The sequence below is a fragment of the Podarcis cretensis genome (assembly GCF_951804945.1).
Source record: "Podarcis cretensis genome assembly, chromosome: 7".
Lineage (NCBI taxonomy): Eukaryota > Metazoa > Chordata > Lepidosauria > Squamata > Lacertidae > Podarcis > Podarcis cretensis.
The window spans coordinates 7,870,349-7,887,813 of NC_137176.1; the positions used below are offsets into that span (position 1 = coordinate 7,870,349).

A 17,465-nucleotide genomic window follows, 5' to 3' on the forward strand; every position below is an offset into this window, starting at 1 on the left:
GTAAACTGTTCAAAAGGTAACTGTTTAGTTCGAATCCTTTCCAGCAGTGATGGAATGGAAGAGTGCTCATCTCACACTTTTTCCAACTCTACCAAACTATTGAGAGACTCACCCTGCAGAGTAATTTTGTTAATTAGTTAGTTAGTTAGTTAGATTTATAGGCCACTTAATCAAAAGGCTCTCTGAGCAGTGTGCAAATAAAACTGTACATAAAACAGAGCTAAAATCCACAAAACAATTTAAAAACTATCAAATATAAACTGTACAGCTGGGCAGGCTTATCAAAACAAAACAAAAGAGTGTTCTGCTGGTGTATAAAACGACACAGCAAAGCTGCCTGCCTCATATCAGTTTATACACATAGCAGTCAAGGCAGTCCAAGTCCACTACCAGCAGACGTCTGTGGTATCTTCGTAGATAGGTGGTTAAAGGTAAGGTAAAGGTAAAGGACCCCTGGATGGTGAAGTCCAGTCAAAGGCAACTATGGGGTTGTGGTGCTCATCTCGCTTTTCAGCCTGAGGGAGCCGGCGTTTGTCCACAGACACCAGGTCATGTGGCCAGCATGACTAAACCGCTTCTGGTGCAAAAGAACATCGTGACGGAAGCCAGAGCACATGGAAACGCCGTTTACCTTCCCGCCGCAGTGGCACCTATTTATCTACTTGCACTGGTGTGCTTTCGAACTGCTAGGTTGCCAGGAGCTGGGACAGAGCAACGGGAGCTCACCGTATCGTGGGGATTCGAACCACCAACCTTCTGATCGGCAAGCTCAAGAGGCTCAGTGGTTTAGACCACAGCACCACCCGCATCCCCATGGGTGGTTAGACATAACAGTAAGCATCCAAGAGAAAGTAGCGCCTTGCTTGCTTGCAGGAGTCCACTGTGGGAATTACCTGCTTCACACCACAAGGGCTAATGTGGAGAGGCACGAGGCTGTCCATGGATCCCCTTAGGATATGGAAAAGCCTGGCTTTTCTCCTGCCACAGTACTGCAATGCATGTTGTTGTTTAGTCGTTTAGTCGGGTCCAACTCTTCGTGACCCCCTGGACCAGAGCACGCCAGGCACTCCTGTCTTCCACTGCCTCCCGCAGTTTGGTCAAACTCATACTGGTAGCTTCGAGAGCACTGTCCAACCATCTCGTCCTCTGTCATCCCCTTCTCCTTGTGCCCTCCATCTTTCCCAACATCAGGGTCTTTTCCAGGGAGTCTTCTCTTCTCATGAGGTGGCCAAAGTATTGGAGCCTCAACTTCAGGATCTGTCCTTCATTGAGCCCTCAGGGCTGATTTCCTTCAGAATGGATAGGTTTGATCTTCTTGCAGTCCATGGGACTCTCAAGAGTCTCCTCCAACACCAGAATTCAAAAAGTGCAATGCACAGGCACTGGCAAAAGGGTGTTGCTAGAAGAGACCGACAGTTAGAAGGACAGGGAGTTCCTATTTTGCATGGGAAGCAAGGAATCTCCTGAACAGGATCAGGCTGCCCATCTAATTAATGTTGTCAGTGTTGGTTTCTATTTCCCTCACTGAGCAGCAACTGCAGTCACAAGACATTGTTTTGCATTCCACAGTCAGAGTTACTGTTGGATTCCCATGGGAATGGGAGACTGGATGTGACATTCACTGGTTTCCTGTTTTTCCACTGTTCTCTCGGTGTTCTTTGTTTCCGAGAGGAAGTTGCTTCTCTGCTCTCACAGAGGCAAGATGCATGTTTGTATTCTCTCAGCATAGAGTGTAAATAAAAATTAAGAATGTAGCACATACTGCTTATCCTTCTGCTATGTGACAACGCTCTGCTTGGGCTCAAGATAAAACGAGCCTGTATCAGCTTCAGATGGGCCGAAGCTGGTCAAAATCTCACAGTCAGAACTTAAAATGTATCCCAACCTTTATTCCAGTTTGTAAGGAGGTGGTTCCCACTTCACAGAAGGAAAGCTGAGGCTTATGGGCCATGGTTTGTGAAAGCCACCTGTCAGGGAACTGCCATCAGTACTGGAGGGAGAGAGCGAAAGCCAGAGGGATTCCAGAGAGCGTTCAGGGATCGGGAGGAGCAGCCCATCTTCTGGGGAAGAGAATCAGCGTAGCACCAGGGGAGAAGGGGGGCAGATGGGGGAAGCGGCGAGGCAGTCCCATGACTCCTTGCCTGGGACCAGCGGGGAGAGTAGGGGTCCTCCGTTGCCTACGCCCTCCTTGCGCAGAAGGCTTTCGCGCAGAGAGAGTAGGAGGAGACTAGGCATCAAAGAGCTTCTTTGCTGGAAGAAGTTTAAGAAACGCCCACTGACGGATTCTGCCAGCGATTGAGTCAGCCACGGGTGAGTGGCTATCCGGACAGAAAAGGTTCACTTTGGCAACCCAGCCAGGTGTTTGCACCCAGCCGGGGAGATAGGCACCTGCTTACGCACGAGCAACCCCTAGAACCATTACACCACCTAAGGAAACCATGGCTTATGGGATCTGAAGAGATAATGGATGTAAACCCTTGCAGCAGTATAGCTACTGTTTATTATAATTAAAGAATATTGCCTGCAAGCTTCTCACCATCCCAGAAACTTTGCGTTGGTAGTTCTGCAAGAACAGCTGCTCTCTCCAAATGCCTTGGTTGATTCCAAAAAAAGCAAAAGCGCTAATCTGACAAGATCCACGTCCTGGGACTTGCAGTTTAACTTGTCAGACAGCGTAATAGCTGTCTTGTAGGATTACACAAAACCTGTTATTTTGTTTCTAAGAATACAAATAAGCACAGCAGGGTTTAAACACCCCCCACCCCCAGAAGTAGATTAAAGATACTAGGAAATAAACTCTCATTTTGGATGGTAATAAAAATTCATATTGCAAGAGGGCCTTCTCGGTAGTGGCACCCTCCCTGTGGAACACCCTCCCTTCAGATGTCAAGGAAATAAACAACTATCTGACTTTTAGGAGACATCTGAAGGCAGCCCTGTTTAGGGACGTTTTTGAGGATTGATGTTTTCATTATATTTTTAGATGTGTTGTAAGCCGCCCAGAGTGGCTGGGGAAACCAGCCAGATGGGCGGGGTATAAATAATAAAATTATTATTAAAATCTATTATTAAACAGGGACGTACAGTGTTCCACTTTTTTTTCTACCTCAAATGCAGGACCCTTGTGGCATGTAGGAGGGGGATAGGAGGCCCTTCTGGAAAATCTGGTGATTAAGGTTTGGTGAGCACCTTTCAGTGTGATGAGTGCAGTCCAGAGACTTGCCTTCAGGGCTATGTAGGGCAATGTAGGGGGGCAGCTTTGAAGCCAACCTGTTAGATCAACCAGAGTTGTGGGGCCCTGGGAGGGGATGAAGCAGCTAGGACTCCCTAGTCACCTGAAACAGGAGGGCCTGAGGAAAGGGGAATCTGGAATCGGGTGGCTGTCCACGGCTGGTTATGATCAGTTAATATCTCACCCCATGGTTCTATACGGTGGATCTGGTCCATTAAATTAACAAATGTGACCCAGCTTCGTCAGCCTTGTGTCTTGCGTCCTTATTTCCCAGTGTGTGTGTTGCAAACAGCTGTCTTCACAGAAACCCAGCTTTGCAAGCTCCTGCTCATGCACAGAATTCCTACATGTGAGTAGCAACTCACACATTTGGGTCGATCTACAAACAACCAAATGCAACACACTGTTGCTGCTAGATGACAACATAGCACGACGGATGTGGCTAAAAGTTCAGCTCTATATAGCCAACACAAGAGTTAAACAATACAATATCTAGACATTGGGGAGGGGGGACAAAACCGCCTTGTTATTTTCCTAGGAAATGAATTTCCTAAAAGAAGGCATTTGTGGCAGGCAGGGCCAACGTGGCCAAGATAACAATGAAGAAACAAGGGTATCAAGAATCCTGAAAGGTTCTTTTCAGGAACCCCTACATTTTAAAGGCAAAAAACATTGCAGGGGGTCGGACTAAATGATTTTACAATGTTCACTGAAGCTCAATAGCGAATTATTACTTAGCTTAATAGGGACGCAGGTGGCGCTGTGGGTTAAACCACAGAGCCTAGGACTTGACGATTAGAAGGTCGGCGATTCGAATCCCCGTGACGGGGTGAGCTCCCATTGCTGGGTCCCAGCGCCTGCCAACCTAGCAGTTCGAAAGCACGTCAAAGTGCAAGTAGATAAATAGGTACCGCTCCGGCGGGAAGGTAAATGGCGTTTCCGTGCACTGCTCTGGTTCGCCAGAAGCGGCTTAGTCATGCTGGCCACATGACCCGGAAGCTGTACGCCGGCTCCCTCGGCCAATAAAGCGAGATGAGCGCCGCAACCCCAGAATTCGTCACGACTGGACCTAATGGTCAGGGGTCCTTTTACCTTTACTTAGCTTAATATGATATACATTCTTCTACTGTGTGTCACCACTTAATTATGTGATAAAAGAAAATGGGGGGGGGGGCTGCCGCTGCCTTTACCTTCACAGGACAGGCCATGAGAAGTAACTCCAGAAAGGCTCTCTCTGCAGACGTTGCAGAAGGTGGGTCGAGCGTGGGAACAGGCGTACCAGTTATGCATCCCTGAGAAATGTTCCATATTAAACTGTGCAGCCTAATGAAGGAGAAGTTAAGAGAGATTTGCAGCAACAGGACATCACTACAGCAGCAGCTAAAACCACCTCACGTTTGAAAAACTCACCTTCTAAAACAATACTCCCCAGGCTCTTTAAACAAAAATAACATGAGCTATATGGATATATCAGGTTTAACCAAATCTCTATTTTAGTTTCATGGATTTTTCACACCGCATCAGGGCGATACACCTTTTCTTCCCTGTTTACTGCATCTTGAAAAACCGGCAATATTTCAGTTTTTAAAAGCGCAAGATGCGCAGCATTCCTCTTACCTCATAATGTTCCCGGGACTGTACGGACTTCAGAGAGCTGATCCAATCCTCCATCTCTTTTCGGTTCTCTGCACACAATATTAATCTCCTGAATGGTGTGATTACCTGGGGGGGGGGGGGAGAGAGATCACTTAATATGATGACTTTGAATTGCTATAAGGAGGACAAGGTAACAAAGAACACAGAAAAGGCAAGATCTCATCATTCTTGTAAAATACTGATCACCTTAATAAATTCCAAAGACAAAAAAAAAGTTATCAGTTGTAAATGTTTTCCTGTGTAATTCACAAGAGAGAGAGAGAGGTTCTTGTTTATTTCTAGTAGGAAATTCAGATACTACAAATTCATCGCCCTTCTGAGAACAGCAAGCCTAGGTTGTAAGGATATTTAACATATTTTATATTCCAGTGTTCGGTATGACGCTGCATTTATATTACTTTGCAATCAAAATAAGATATGTGTGCATAAAGCGTAGGGAAAGCAGTGAGTGAAGACAATAACTGTGGTTTATATTGGTGCCCTTAACTTAAAAAGCCAAACAACATAAACCTTTAAGCAGCAAGCGTTCAGAAGATTTTCTTTCCTTGTCAGAGTCGTTATTATTTCCCCATTCCATTGCCGTGCTCTCTGATAGGCTATTAAGTTAGACCACAACAAATTAATATCTACAAAAGTTGCAGAGTTCATATTCCACATAACAATGAAAAAAAAATGTCTTATAATGACACTAATAGCAATACACAAAATCCTCTGACTTCCTCTTCCCTGACTTACCCAGCAGTCTCTGCCATTTGTTTCTTCCATGCGAGATGCTCTTCGCCAAACTGCTCTTTACGGTCTCTAACAAGCTCACTAACCACAAGCAGCACAATCCGTGAGTCACAAGGAAGAGGGAGACCCTTGCAAGCCATTCTATATATACAAGCTGCCTCTGGAACTGAAGAACCTCTTCTCCACCTCCTGACCTTTTCAAACATATCTACCCCACAAAAATGCACAACTCACACACAGGAACCCAATTTATTTATTGATTCCCATGATCTAAATCCTGTTTTTCCAAGTTCCAAAACCTCGAGGTGGATTGGGTCACCCCAAATTCACCATCAGATCACACGTCTGTGGCCACAGCATGAACCACAAAAATCATACATCCACTGTTTTGTTCAGAATATTTTTTTTCTTGTTTTCCTCCTCTAAAAACTAGGTGTGTCTTATGGTCAGGTGCGTCAAAATACGGTAATAAGCTGTAACATCTATGCAACTAAGGAACTGAAGTGAAATAACTTGAAATAAGCTAAGCATTTACCAGCTAGTCTGGAAACCTGTAACATATAACAGGGAGTGTTTCTTGAGGAGCGGTTTTACCACTGCCTCCTTCAAGAACGCAGGGACCACCAGCTCTCATAAAGAGGCATGAATCAGCTCCCTGGCCCAGCCAGCTGTCCCCTCTCTGGTGGTTTTTATCAGCCAAGAGGGACACATTCTCGAGTCTTAACAACTGAAACTCATCCAATATAACGGGACTAGACTGTGCTCTAGACATCTCTTGAGATTCATCTGCTGTAACAGCCGAGTCAACAGCCCGGTGGATGCAAGCATTCTGTCCTCAAAATGCTTTGCAAACAAGTCACAGTGAGCTACTGCTGGTTTCCCCACCTCCTCTGGGCCAGACTGCAAAAGGCTTCCACTACCTGGAAGAGCTCTGCCAGACGACAAACTGAGGATGCAACGGAGGCAGCTGAGTATGCCTTCTTTGCTGCCTTCACTGCCACAAGGTAGACTCGATGGTGAGCCCTCAATTTGCATTTTTCTCCACTTACATTTGAGCCGTCTCCCAGCTTGTTTCCCCACCTTAAGTTCTGGAGTATACCAGGGAGCCAAATGGGCTCCACAAAGAAGGAGAAGGTGCTCACGGATGATTATGTCAATGGTCCAAGCCATTAAAATGTTTCAGAAGGTCCTGAAAAACCTACATTGGCTCCCAGTACATTTCCGAGCACAATTCAAAGTGTTGGTGGTGACCTTTAGAGCCCTAAATGGCCTCGGCCCAGTATACTTGAAGGAGCATCTCCACCCCCATCGATCTGCCCAGACGCTGAGGTCCAGTGGTGAGGGCCTTCTGGCGGATCCCTCACTCTGAGAAGTGAGGTTACAGGGAACCAGGCAGAGGGTCTTCTCGGTAGTGGTGCCCGCCCTGTGGAACGCCCTCCCATCAGATGTCAAAGAAATAAACAACTACCCAACTTTTAGAAGACATCTGAAAGCAACCCTGTTTAGGGAAGCTTTTAATGTTTGAAGTTTTATTCTGTTTTTAAAGTTCTGTTGAAAGCTGGCTGGAGAAACCCATCCAGAAGGGTGGGGTATAATTATAATTATAATTATAATTATAATTATAATTATTGTTGTTGTTGTTAATATAGAAGTCGACCAGGGCTTCTACAGAGGCACCAGTCATATCAGCTAGAAAATCTCCTAAAGCCATCTGGAAACTCCACTAGCCTCCAAGGGTGGACCATCCTAACAGATCCCCGACCTCCGTAGAGGGGGAAAGGCCCTGAAAGTTTAAATTTCAACAGGAAGTGATCTGGCCACAACAAGGAACTGATGTCAATACCCCCTGCTTTCAGATTACCCTCTTTCTGCCCAGAGTGTGGCCTTGCCATGTGTTAGGCCGGTCACATGGTAGGACAGCCACAGAAACAAACAAGACCTCAAAGAGCAGGAGACATCTAATAGCTTGTTCCTGAATCTCTCTGCTGGAAATAAAATAACTGTTCTGATGACTAGGACATTACTTAACTAACTTGTTGTTCTGTGAGCGGCCAGGTGTCAATATGTATGTCCCTCCTGTAAAATCATTCCTCCCCTTCCTAAATCCTTGTGTGTGTCTCTTTGTCCATGCTATAGAATAATTGATGGTTTATAGGTTACATGCTCACGTCAGATGAAAGAAATGTTTCAATAAACACACCCCTCTTAGGAACACTCGGAGAAATTCCACTGTCACAAGTTTTAAAAAGGCAAAACGAAAAACTCAAAAGCTTGTTAGAACATCAAGAATATTGGAAGCATACCGTAAAGCTGTTGTTGACATTTTTTGTGCTTGATTCAGCCACACTGGCATCGGACAAGTCAACTTCATCGAAGATTAAAGACTGTGAAAAGAACACAGAAGATGCGTTTCATTTTCTACATACACCGGAATGATACTTGCCCGTTATCTTTTCAGGGGTTTTTTTAAAGTAAAAGCCAGGGAATCGGTCAATGCACCTAAATTTAAGACGTTTAGGGTTGTAGCCAACGCTTTTGTTACACACGTGCAACAGATTTCCACGTGTGCAACAGATCTTCCCTGAAGTCTTGTTCAAAATCTCCTCCAGTGGATTAGGGTGTATGCCAAACTGGAGCTTTGAACCGGGTGAAATAAAGCTCAGTTTCGAGAACAGTTGGTGGAAGAAGATTGGAAGAAATTTAAAGATTATATACAGAAATATTGTAAAATTAAGGAATTTTAGAAAGATGTTGGAATGAAGTTACATGGCTTTAGCAGAAATGTTATAAAGAATTAAGTATAATAGATTGTAATTGGATTAAAGGAAAAAAATAATGTTAGAATTTGTTAAGTTAAATGATAGGACAGAAATTTGAGGAAGATGGAAAGGATTTGCTGAAACAATTAATCGAAGTGGAATACAAAAAAAGGGAGGTGTCAGGAGGTCGCTGAAACAAGTAAAAGAAAGTTAATAACATTGAAAGTATTGGTTGTGTTTCTTTTTTCTCTCTTTTTTTTTAATTGTTTTTGTTTTATTTTTGTTATGTATATGTAATATTTTTTTCTTTGTATTGTATTGTATGGTTTTGTTATGTTTAATTCTTTTTCTTTTTCTCTCCGTAACTTTCAAAACTTTAATAAATATATTAAAAAAAAAAAAGAAATAAAGCTCAGTTTCGCCCTTGACTTCATATGTAGCATTATGTTATGACTGGGAGAACTAAGCACAGCTCACTGTCAAAAGAAGAGACTGCTACTCCCTGCCATGAAGAAAGTTTACATGAAGAAGGTGTTATGTACTGAAGTTCTCACCCTGGGCCAGCAGGGGGATACTGTTTTTACTCAGGTCCACATATGCAAATAAGGGATTGAAAGTGACATTCAGTGATTAGATAGTTACAGAAAATGGTTACTGTTGCATTGTAGTGGAGCTCTATATAAGCAGGCTGGCTGAACCCTTCAGTTCAGTTCTGTTCTGGCCTGTGAATAAACAAGAGCTGTTGGAAGAATCGCTGTGTCATCTGATATGTTCACCCACAACTTAACAGAAAGTACCAGAAGAGGAATTTATGGGATATGAGAAGTCGAGAGTGGTTTTCAAACAATGTACAGTCATACCTCGAGTTGCGTTTGCTTCACGTTGCGTTTTTTCAGGTTATGAACACGGCAAACACAGAAGTGTTTAGTTCTGGGTTTGCCACTTCACGTAGGAGTGATCTGCGCGCTTTGCGCATGCACAGGAGTGCTCTATTGCACACACGCAAAAGCGGTGCTCTACTTACGGACTTTTCGGAGTGCAAATGGCACCCCAGAACGGATCGCGTCCCTAAGTAGAGGTACCACTGTATCCTAGATGCTGAACACTAGCACGATCTAGGCTCAACCTCCAGTCATACTTTGATTGACAGAACACTCCAGCCCAACAAACCAGCAAACTCTCTTTCCACACACTCGGTCCAAAAGTATTGCAGGGCCTTCACCCTGGTGCGCTTTCATGCGCTCCTCCATGTGTGCCAGTGAGGCCAACGGGGTGACCCATGTCCTCCTGTGCAGCTCCTTTCATTGTGAGTTGCATACAATCTTCATTGAACCCTTCCTAGTAAACTTTCCTGGACAATCAGGTCTACTCTATATCAATAAGTATCTGCTACTACTCTCAGTATAGCCAAGCACTGCATTGGAGCAACCAAAACTGATTTTAGATACTCTGCAGTTTCCCTCATTGGAGTTTGCGACAGGATCACATCTTTTAAGTTTGTTTTACTTTATTTTATTTTTTTTAATCTACCTATTTCCATTCTATTTTATTCACTTTTACTCTATTATACACATTTAGATAATGTGTTGTATGTGTTTCTTGCTTTGTTGCTTTGGGGCTGGACAATGACACTGCAACAATAAATATTTGATCTGATTTGATTTGATTTGATTTGACTATTTCATCATCATCATCATCATCATCATCGTATATTATTTATACCCCGGCCATCTGGCTCGGTTTCCCCAGTCACTCTGGGCGGCTTCCAACAAAATATTAAAATACAATATTCTGTCAAACATTAAAAGCTTCCCTAAACAGGGCTGCCTTCAGATATCTTCTAAAAGTCTGGTAGTTGTTTTTCTCTTTGACATCTAGTGGGAGGGTGTTCCACAGGGTGGGCGCCACTACCGAGAAGGCCCTCTGCCTGGTTCCCTGTAACTCTGTGGCTCTGCTAATGAAACAGGCAAGGACTCTCCATGTGATGAAACACAGCCAGATGGGCAGGGTATAAATAATAAATTATTATTATTATTATTATATTATTATCTCTCGCTTTCTCTATAGCTAGAATATTTAAATTTACCTTTAGGCAATGTGCATTTTTAGACCACAGTAGTCTTAGAAGTGCTTAGAACCTGCGGGACGCAGGTGGCGCTGTGGGTTAAAGCCTCAGCGCCTAGGGCTTGCCGATCGAAAGGTCGGCGGTTCGAATCCCTGCGGCGGGGTGCGCTCCCGCTGCTCAGTCCCAGCGCCTGCCAACCTAGCAGTTCGAAAGCACCTCCAGGTGCAAGTAGATAAATAGGGACCGCTTACCAGCGGGAAGGTAAACGGCGTTTCCGTGTGCGGCTCTGGCTCGCCAGAGCAGCGATGTCACGCTGGCCACGTGACCCGGAAGTGTCTCCGGACAGCGCTGGCCCCCGGCCTCTTGAGTGAGATGGGCGCACAACCCCAGAGTCTGTCAAGACTGGCCCGTACGGGCAGGGGTACCTTTACCTTTTACCTTTAGTCTTAGAAGTCAAGTTAGGGTGAATGTTATCAGTGTAACTCTGAGCTTCATGTGACATGAGGAGTAAATCCAGTTAGCACAACTTGGCCAAAATGGCCTTGTGGTCCTCGCTAGGCCTGCAAACCAGACGTTCCTGCCGCTGACCTAACATTTTCATCCCAGAAAGCAGAAATCAAACCCACTACTAATTTATTTTTTAAATGTGCTAGAAAAATACAAGAAACCTATGCGGGCAACACAACTAATTTTTACAAAAGCAGGGGGAGCTACTTTTAAAACTGTTTTCATAATAGGCAAAGAGAGAGAGAGAGACCCAAACACAGTTAGTATTATAGAGACGACATATTGATTTCTACCAGAATGAATCTTTACCTTTGAATCCTTGGCATAGTAAAGAGTACGGCCCCGAAGCTTAAAGTAACGTTTTTTCCATCGCTGAAAAGAGCTGGTTTGCTTCAAAAGTAATCCTTCCTTTATACTGGTCTTGAGGGGGGAAGAAAAAGAAATGAAAATGCAAAATTACACATGTGCCAAAATTGTTACATATATCGCAAAATAATTATATTATTTATAAAAACTGAAACCTGGACCTATCTGTTCCGGGTTCCTTTACCTTTACCTTTTTACCAGTGCTTTTTTTCTTGGGGGACGCAGGGGTACGTATACCCCTAAACATTTTGTGAATCTAAGTTTGGCCTCATTGAGGAGCAGTCTTTCAATATGAGCAGGAAAATGAGAGTACCCCTAAACATATTTTTTTTTTATAAAAAAAGGACTGCCTTTTACTCATTGATCTGAATTAAAACCCTATCAGTATGACTTAATTAGAAAGACTGAATTCTACCCAATTACCACAAGGTGGCAGTATGGTTATATTAATTAAAAGTTCTCAAGCAGATCCAGTGTGTTACAGTGATCACTGTAACCTAATGGCTTATTCTGAAACAGACGCTGCACACTAAAAAACATCAACAGCAGGCGTAGATTCACAAGTGGTTGCATAAGCTGCACACTTACAGATAAATAAATCCACTTCTACTCCATAGCGGATAAACTTGTGAAGCCCACATGAAATTGGGCCCAGAAGAAAAGATGAAGAAATATGACACAAAGTCTCCTCTTTCATCTTATCAAACCTAATCTTTGACCAAGGAAATGTTGAGAAACATGGTGTGATTCACTGGCTGTAATTTACACCGTTTCGTAAAAACATACTGACTATTATGCCAATTAAATATGATATACCGTACTTTTCTGTGTATAACACGCCCCCATGTATAAGACGCCTCCTATTTTGGGGGGCTAAAAATTAATAAATCAACACCACCCCTTGCTGCAGACACCAATAACATGCTGCGCAGCATCTCTGGCTCGCAGCACCAATCCCACGTCCCCCATTGCTCTGTCCCAGCTCCTGCCAACCTGGAAGTTCGAAAGCACACCAGCGCAAGTAGATAAATAGGTACCACTGTGGCGGGAAGGTAAATGGCATTTCTGTGCACTCTGGTTTCCTTCACGGTGTCCTGTTGTATCAGAAGCGGTTTAGTCATGCTGGCCACATGACCCAGAAAGCTGTCTGTGGACAAACGCCAGCTCCCTCAACCTGAAAGCGAGATGAGCGCCGCAACCCCATAGTCACCTTTGACTGGATTTAACCGTCCAGGGGTCCTTTACCTTTACCTTTTGCTACCCATGTATAAGACAACCCCCGATTTTAAACATATTTTTTCAGTAAAAAACAACAACTAGTCTTATACATGGAAAAGTACGGTAACTCTCAAATAGGAAGTGTTTCAAAACTGTGTGCAGCAGCACCCAAATATGCCATTGATGCAAGATTTAACAACTCGCCCTTGAGTTTACCATTACAATCATACCTTGGTTTTCGAACAGCTTAGTTCCTGAACGTTTTGGTTCCTGAATGCAGCAAACCCAGAAGTGACTGTTCTAGTTTGCAAACTATTTTTGGAAGCCGAATGTCAGAGGGGGCTTCCAATTGGCGGCAGGAGCTTCCTGCAGCCAATCAGAAGCCGTGCTTTGATTTTCGAACATTTTGGAAGTCGAACAGACTTCTGGAATGGATTCCGTTTGACTTCCAACGTACAACTGTATTACAAAGTCATTTCTTTGAGTAGCTAAGCAAACCATTTGTTTTGTTTAATTCATAAAAGAAAACACAGCATAGTAACTATTTAAGGCTGAATCAAAAAAAGACCACAGAGGCACCTTAGACTGTAACAAATTTGTTCTGGCCTAACCTTTCATGGACCACAATGCATCTCATCATTTACCTGGCAGGAAGCACCATTCAGGTGGACTTACTTTCTCTGCGACCCACTGAAGCAAATGGAGCTTAACTTTCGCATTGATTTCAATGGGGCCTAAATGCAACTAGCTGGATCCAACTCATGATTTTTAAGCACCAAATATTACTTTGACATATCATTAATGTATTGGAAGCGATGACAAACCTAGACAGCATCTTAAAGAGCAGAGACATCACCTTGCCGACAAAGGTCCGTGTAGTTAAAGCTATGGTTTTCCCAGTAGCGATGTATGGAAGTGAGAGCTGGACCATAAAGAAGGCTGATTGCTGAAGAATTGATGCTTTTGAATTATGGTGCTGGAGGAGACTCTTGAGAGTCCCATGGACTGCAAGAAGATCAAACCTATCCATTCTTAAGGAAATCAGCCCTGAGTGCTCACTGGAAGCATAGATTGTGAAGCTGAGGCTCCAATACTTTGGCCACTTCATAAGAAGAGAAAACTCCCTGGAAAAGACCCTGGGAAAGATGGAGGGCACAAGGAGAAGGGGACGACGGAGGACGAGATGGTTGGACAGCGTTCTCGAAGCTACAAACATGAGTCTGACCAAACTGTGGGAGGCAGTGGAAGACAGGAGTGCCTGGCGTGCTCTGGTCCATGGGGTCACGAAGAGTCGGACACGACTAAACGACTAAACAACAACAACGTATTGAAAAGATGCACAACTGGTGGCTTTCCTAGGACACACCTAGAAAGGGCTAAAACTGACATATAAAGTTGGGGAAATGTCAAAAGTATTCTGCATCTCATGGCTGTGACACAGCACCATTTTCTGCTTTACTCTAGAGCTTTGTGGAAGCTACCAGGATTATTATTATTATTATTATTTGCCACAATGGCAGCACCACGGATGTGGCTCGCCATTAGAAACATTCATCACATCATTCCCTTTTATCACAAGACATTTTTCACATGATTCGGGAGGACAACATGAGTTGTAGCCATCCTGGTAATAATAACAATAATAAATTTTTATTTATATCCCGCCCTCCCCAGCTGAAGCCGGGGTTAGGGCGGCTAACAACAATAAAATAATACAACATTCTAAAATAATTTCATTAAAAAATTACTTCAAATCAAATTGATGGCAACCATTGGGCTAGAGTTTTGTGAAGATTGCCAAAGGAGGGAGTCAGGCTGTGCCCTGGCCAAAGGCCAGGTGGAACAGCTCTGTCTTGCAGGCCCTGCGGAAAGATGTCAAGTCCCGCAGGGCCCTAGTCTCTTGTGGCAGAGCGTTCCACCAGATCGGGGCCACAACTGAAAAAGCCCTGGCTCTGGTTGAGGCCAGCCTAATCTCTCTGTGGCCTGGGACCTCCAAGATGTTTTTGTTTGAAGATCGTAAGTTCCTCTGTGGGATATACCAGGAGAGGCGGTCCTGTAGATACGAGGGTCCTAGGCCGTACAGGGCTTTAAAATAGACCTCTCCTCTCATTCTACCCCAACAAAAAGTTTCACAACAGCTTCCATGAGGCTGAATAAAATGCACACTGGATCCAAAACAATTGGAAGAATGTAAGGGGGATTTCACCTGTGCCCCACAGACTTGGTGTAGCAGGGTGATTCAGACTATGAGAGCTGGTTCCAGCCTTAGCAATGAGAAAAGAGTAATCTAATGTATCTCTCCAGAAGATCCCAAAGTCTCCGGGGTTCTCCATATCAGCTCCCATTCATGTTGCAATACAGAAGGCACTTTTGAGGGGGGGGGGGGACTCAGAGCACTTCCTAAACAAAGCACATAGAATTCCCAAGACTTCTCAATGTAGCAAATAAAGAATATTTGCTGAAAAAGAAACACATGGGATAGGATACAAGATGGTTTTTCAGAAACAGATGGTTACAGAATATCACATAGGATGGAAATCAACCTTCACCTTTCAGTTTACTACAGTTAGCACTTACGTCAAATGAAGAGTATGTCTATGACAAACCAGTTTTACTTTTAATTCTATGCATAGTTTAATGTTTCCATGTAACCATAATATAGCAAGTTTTCCCAAAATACTCTTCAGCTTGAAATGCCAGTGAAATCCAAAGTGCCAACAGCTGATAATTGTTATGTATTTGGGGGACCCCCCCCCAAAAAAGAACGTAGGAATTAATAAATTGTAGGATTTTGATTATTTGGGATGTGAAGGCAGAAATACCAGCTGCGGAGGAATTCCTTGCCCAAGAAACCTGGCCTAGCTAGGGCCATTAAGAAACAATAGAGGGCAACTGAGGGCCATTGGCAATGCAAGAGAACTGTCCTTCCCCCCCCCCCCCTTGCCGCAAGAGATACTGGGGGTTTGGAAGGTTACCACGGCGTGAGGTGACAAGAAAAGGGAGTTTTGTAGCAGTGTTCTGGGCAGAAGGAGGAGGAAGACAGACTGGGATCCATCTTGGGCAGGCTGGCTGAAGGCTGGCTGGGAGTGATGCCTCGGACTCTGTGGCTAAACCTCTGTGGGGGAACACATCCCTCTTGAAATGACCACACCGTAAGATCTGGACTCTCTCCATGAAGACGGAAGGTACAAATAGGTGAATAAACTGTATTTTTGAAAGCTACGACAGCCTCTGCTATGCCTCAGTTCTCCAAAGGAACACAGTTCCAGGACGAGTGCCTGGAACGCCTTGGGTCTTGCCACTGCTCAGGAGGGAGAGGCAGAGGATCCAGAATTGGATGTTTGTTCTTGAACAGACTGACATTTTCAAATTCACCCTATAAAGCCACACCTCATCCTTTAAACAAATTAGCGCTGACACGGAACAGCGCAGTGCTGCACCAGACAAAGAAGCCTAGTGTTGTTGATCAGCAGATTTGCCCTTGCAGGAATGCATGCATTCACATCTACTTGAGTCTTACACATGTAGGGATCTTTACTGGAGACACACAAAAAGAGTGGACTGCATAGGCTCAGTGCCTTAGACACCCTTTGCTTTGCCTGGGAAAACTTAGCATGGACCAAAATTCCTGCACATGCTCTCTATGCCTAGCAAAAACACACACTGCAACGGCAATTCTAATATTTTTATTTGTAAATAAACACAGGTTTTAAAATACAGTCATACCTTGGAAGTCGAATGGAATCCATTCCAGAAGTCTGTTCAACTTCCAAAATGTTCGAAAACCAAAGCGCGGCTTCTGTTTGGCTTCAGGAAGCTCCTGCAGCCAATCAGAAGCTGTGGAAGCCCCTGCGGACGTTTGGCTTCCAAAAATAGTTCATAAACCGGAACAGTCACTTCCGAGTTTGCGGCGTTTGGGAGCCAAAATATCCAGGAACTAAACTGTTCGAAATCCAAGGTGCGACTGCAATAACATGGCCAATATAAAATGAATTAGAAACAACAAGAGTAGCTTTAAATCTTGAAAGTTATCAGTGTTGACAAGCTTATTCATGCATGCCATCTACTTAGTTACTGGGAAAGCAGCAAAGTCGCCCAATAAGGAATTATAAGGCAGAGTTTTAAAGACCCTGCTTGCTATGGGATTGCAAGCGGACTAGGAAGGGGAAAATATTACATGCAAAGCAGAAGGATTCTCATCTCAGAAGGGCCAGATTGGAGGAAAACTAAGCAAATGGGAATGGGGGGGAAATGGAGGTAGCGAGGCATTAATATTACCTATCCAGGTTATTTGGAGAGCCTGCAGCGTTCCTTCACTGTAGCTTAAAATAAGCAGATGATGCGACAGCAGCGCCTTCAAGCGGAACTAGGCATCTCCCTCTGGAATAGCAAGCAATGTTTGTGGTCTCCCCTTTCTTCTGTGACTCAAGCGATCCTCTGGGACGCCAAATAGGCCAATCAGAGCACTGCTTTCCAGCAGCCTCCTTTTATATATGCCGGGTTTTCAAGAACCCTTCAGTGCAGCTGAAAAACAGAAAACCCTGCCCTCTTTTCTTAAAATCACAGTCTGGTGCCTTCCCAGCAATGTTCCTTATTGGCTTACCGGCAAGGGGAAAGCGAAGGCAAAGAGGGAGTCTTTCTAAAGGCTGGAAGAAAGCGAGAACAAGGCATTTGCATTGTGCAAATGGCCAGAAATGGAGTGGAATGGATTAGTTCTGCCCCCCAGGATTTAGCAATTAACCTCTCGTCCTCAGATCTATTAAGAAAGGCTCCAAGCTTGCACGACTCAGCTAACGCCTGCTTGCTTTACACCAGCTTGTTGTGCATAGGATGGCTCCCTTAGTGATTTGCTGTTCATAGGTCAGTCTCTTAAACACAACAACAAGTCAAGGAGCCGCCTAACACCCAATCGCACCAATTGGGGGGGGGG

General features: G+C 44.2%; 1 protein-coding gene across 1 annotated transcript in view; it reads right to left on the reverse strand.

Annotated features, from left to right (window-relative positions):
- DGKH (diacylglycerol kinase eta) overlaps positions 1 to 17,465 on the reverse strand; it is a 106,667-nt gene that overhangs the window by 56,492 nt on the left and 32,710 nt on the right. The window contains exons 2-5 of the mRNA XM_079983474.1: positions 11,261 to 11,371; positions 7,924 to 8,004; positions 4,850 to 4,954; positions 4,423 to 4,555 (exon numbers count right to left, since the gene is read on the reverse strand). Coding sequence (XP_079839600.1) covers positions 4,423 to 4,555; positions 4,850 to 4,954; positions 7,924 to 8,004; positions 11,261 to 11,371 — 430 coding nt within the window. The remainder of the gene's footprint in view (positions 1 to 4,422; positions 4,556 to 4,849; positions 4,955 to 7,923; positions 8,005 to 11,260; positions 11,372 to 17,465) is intronic.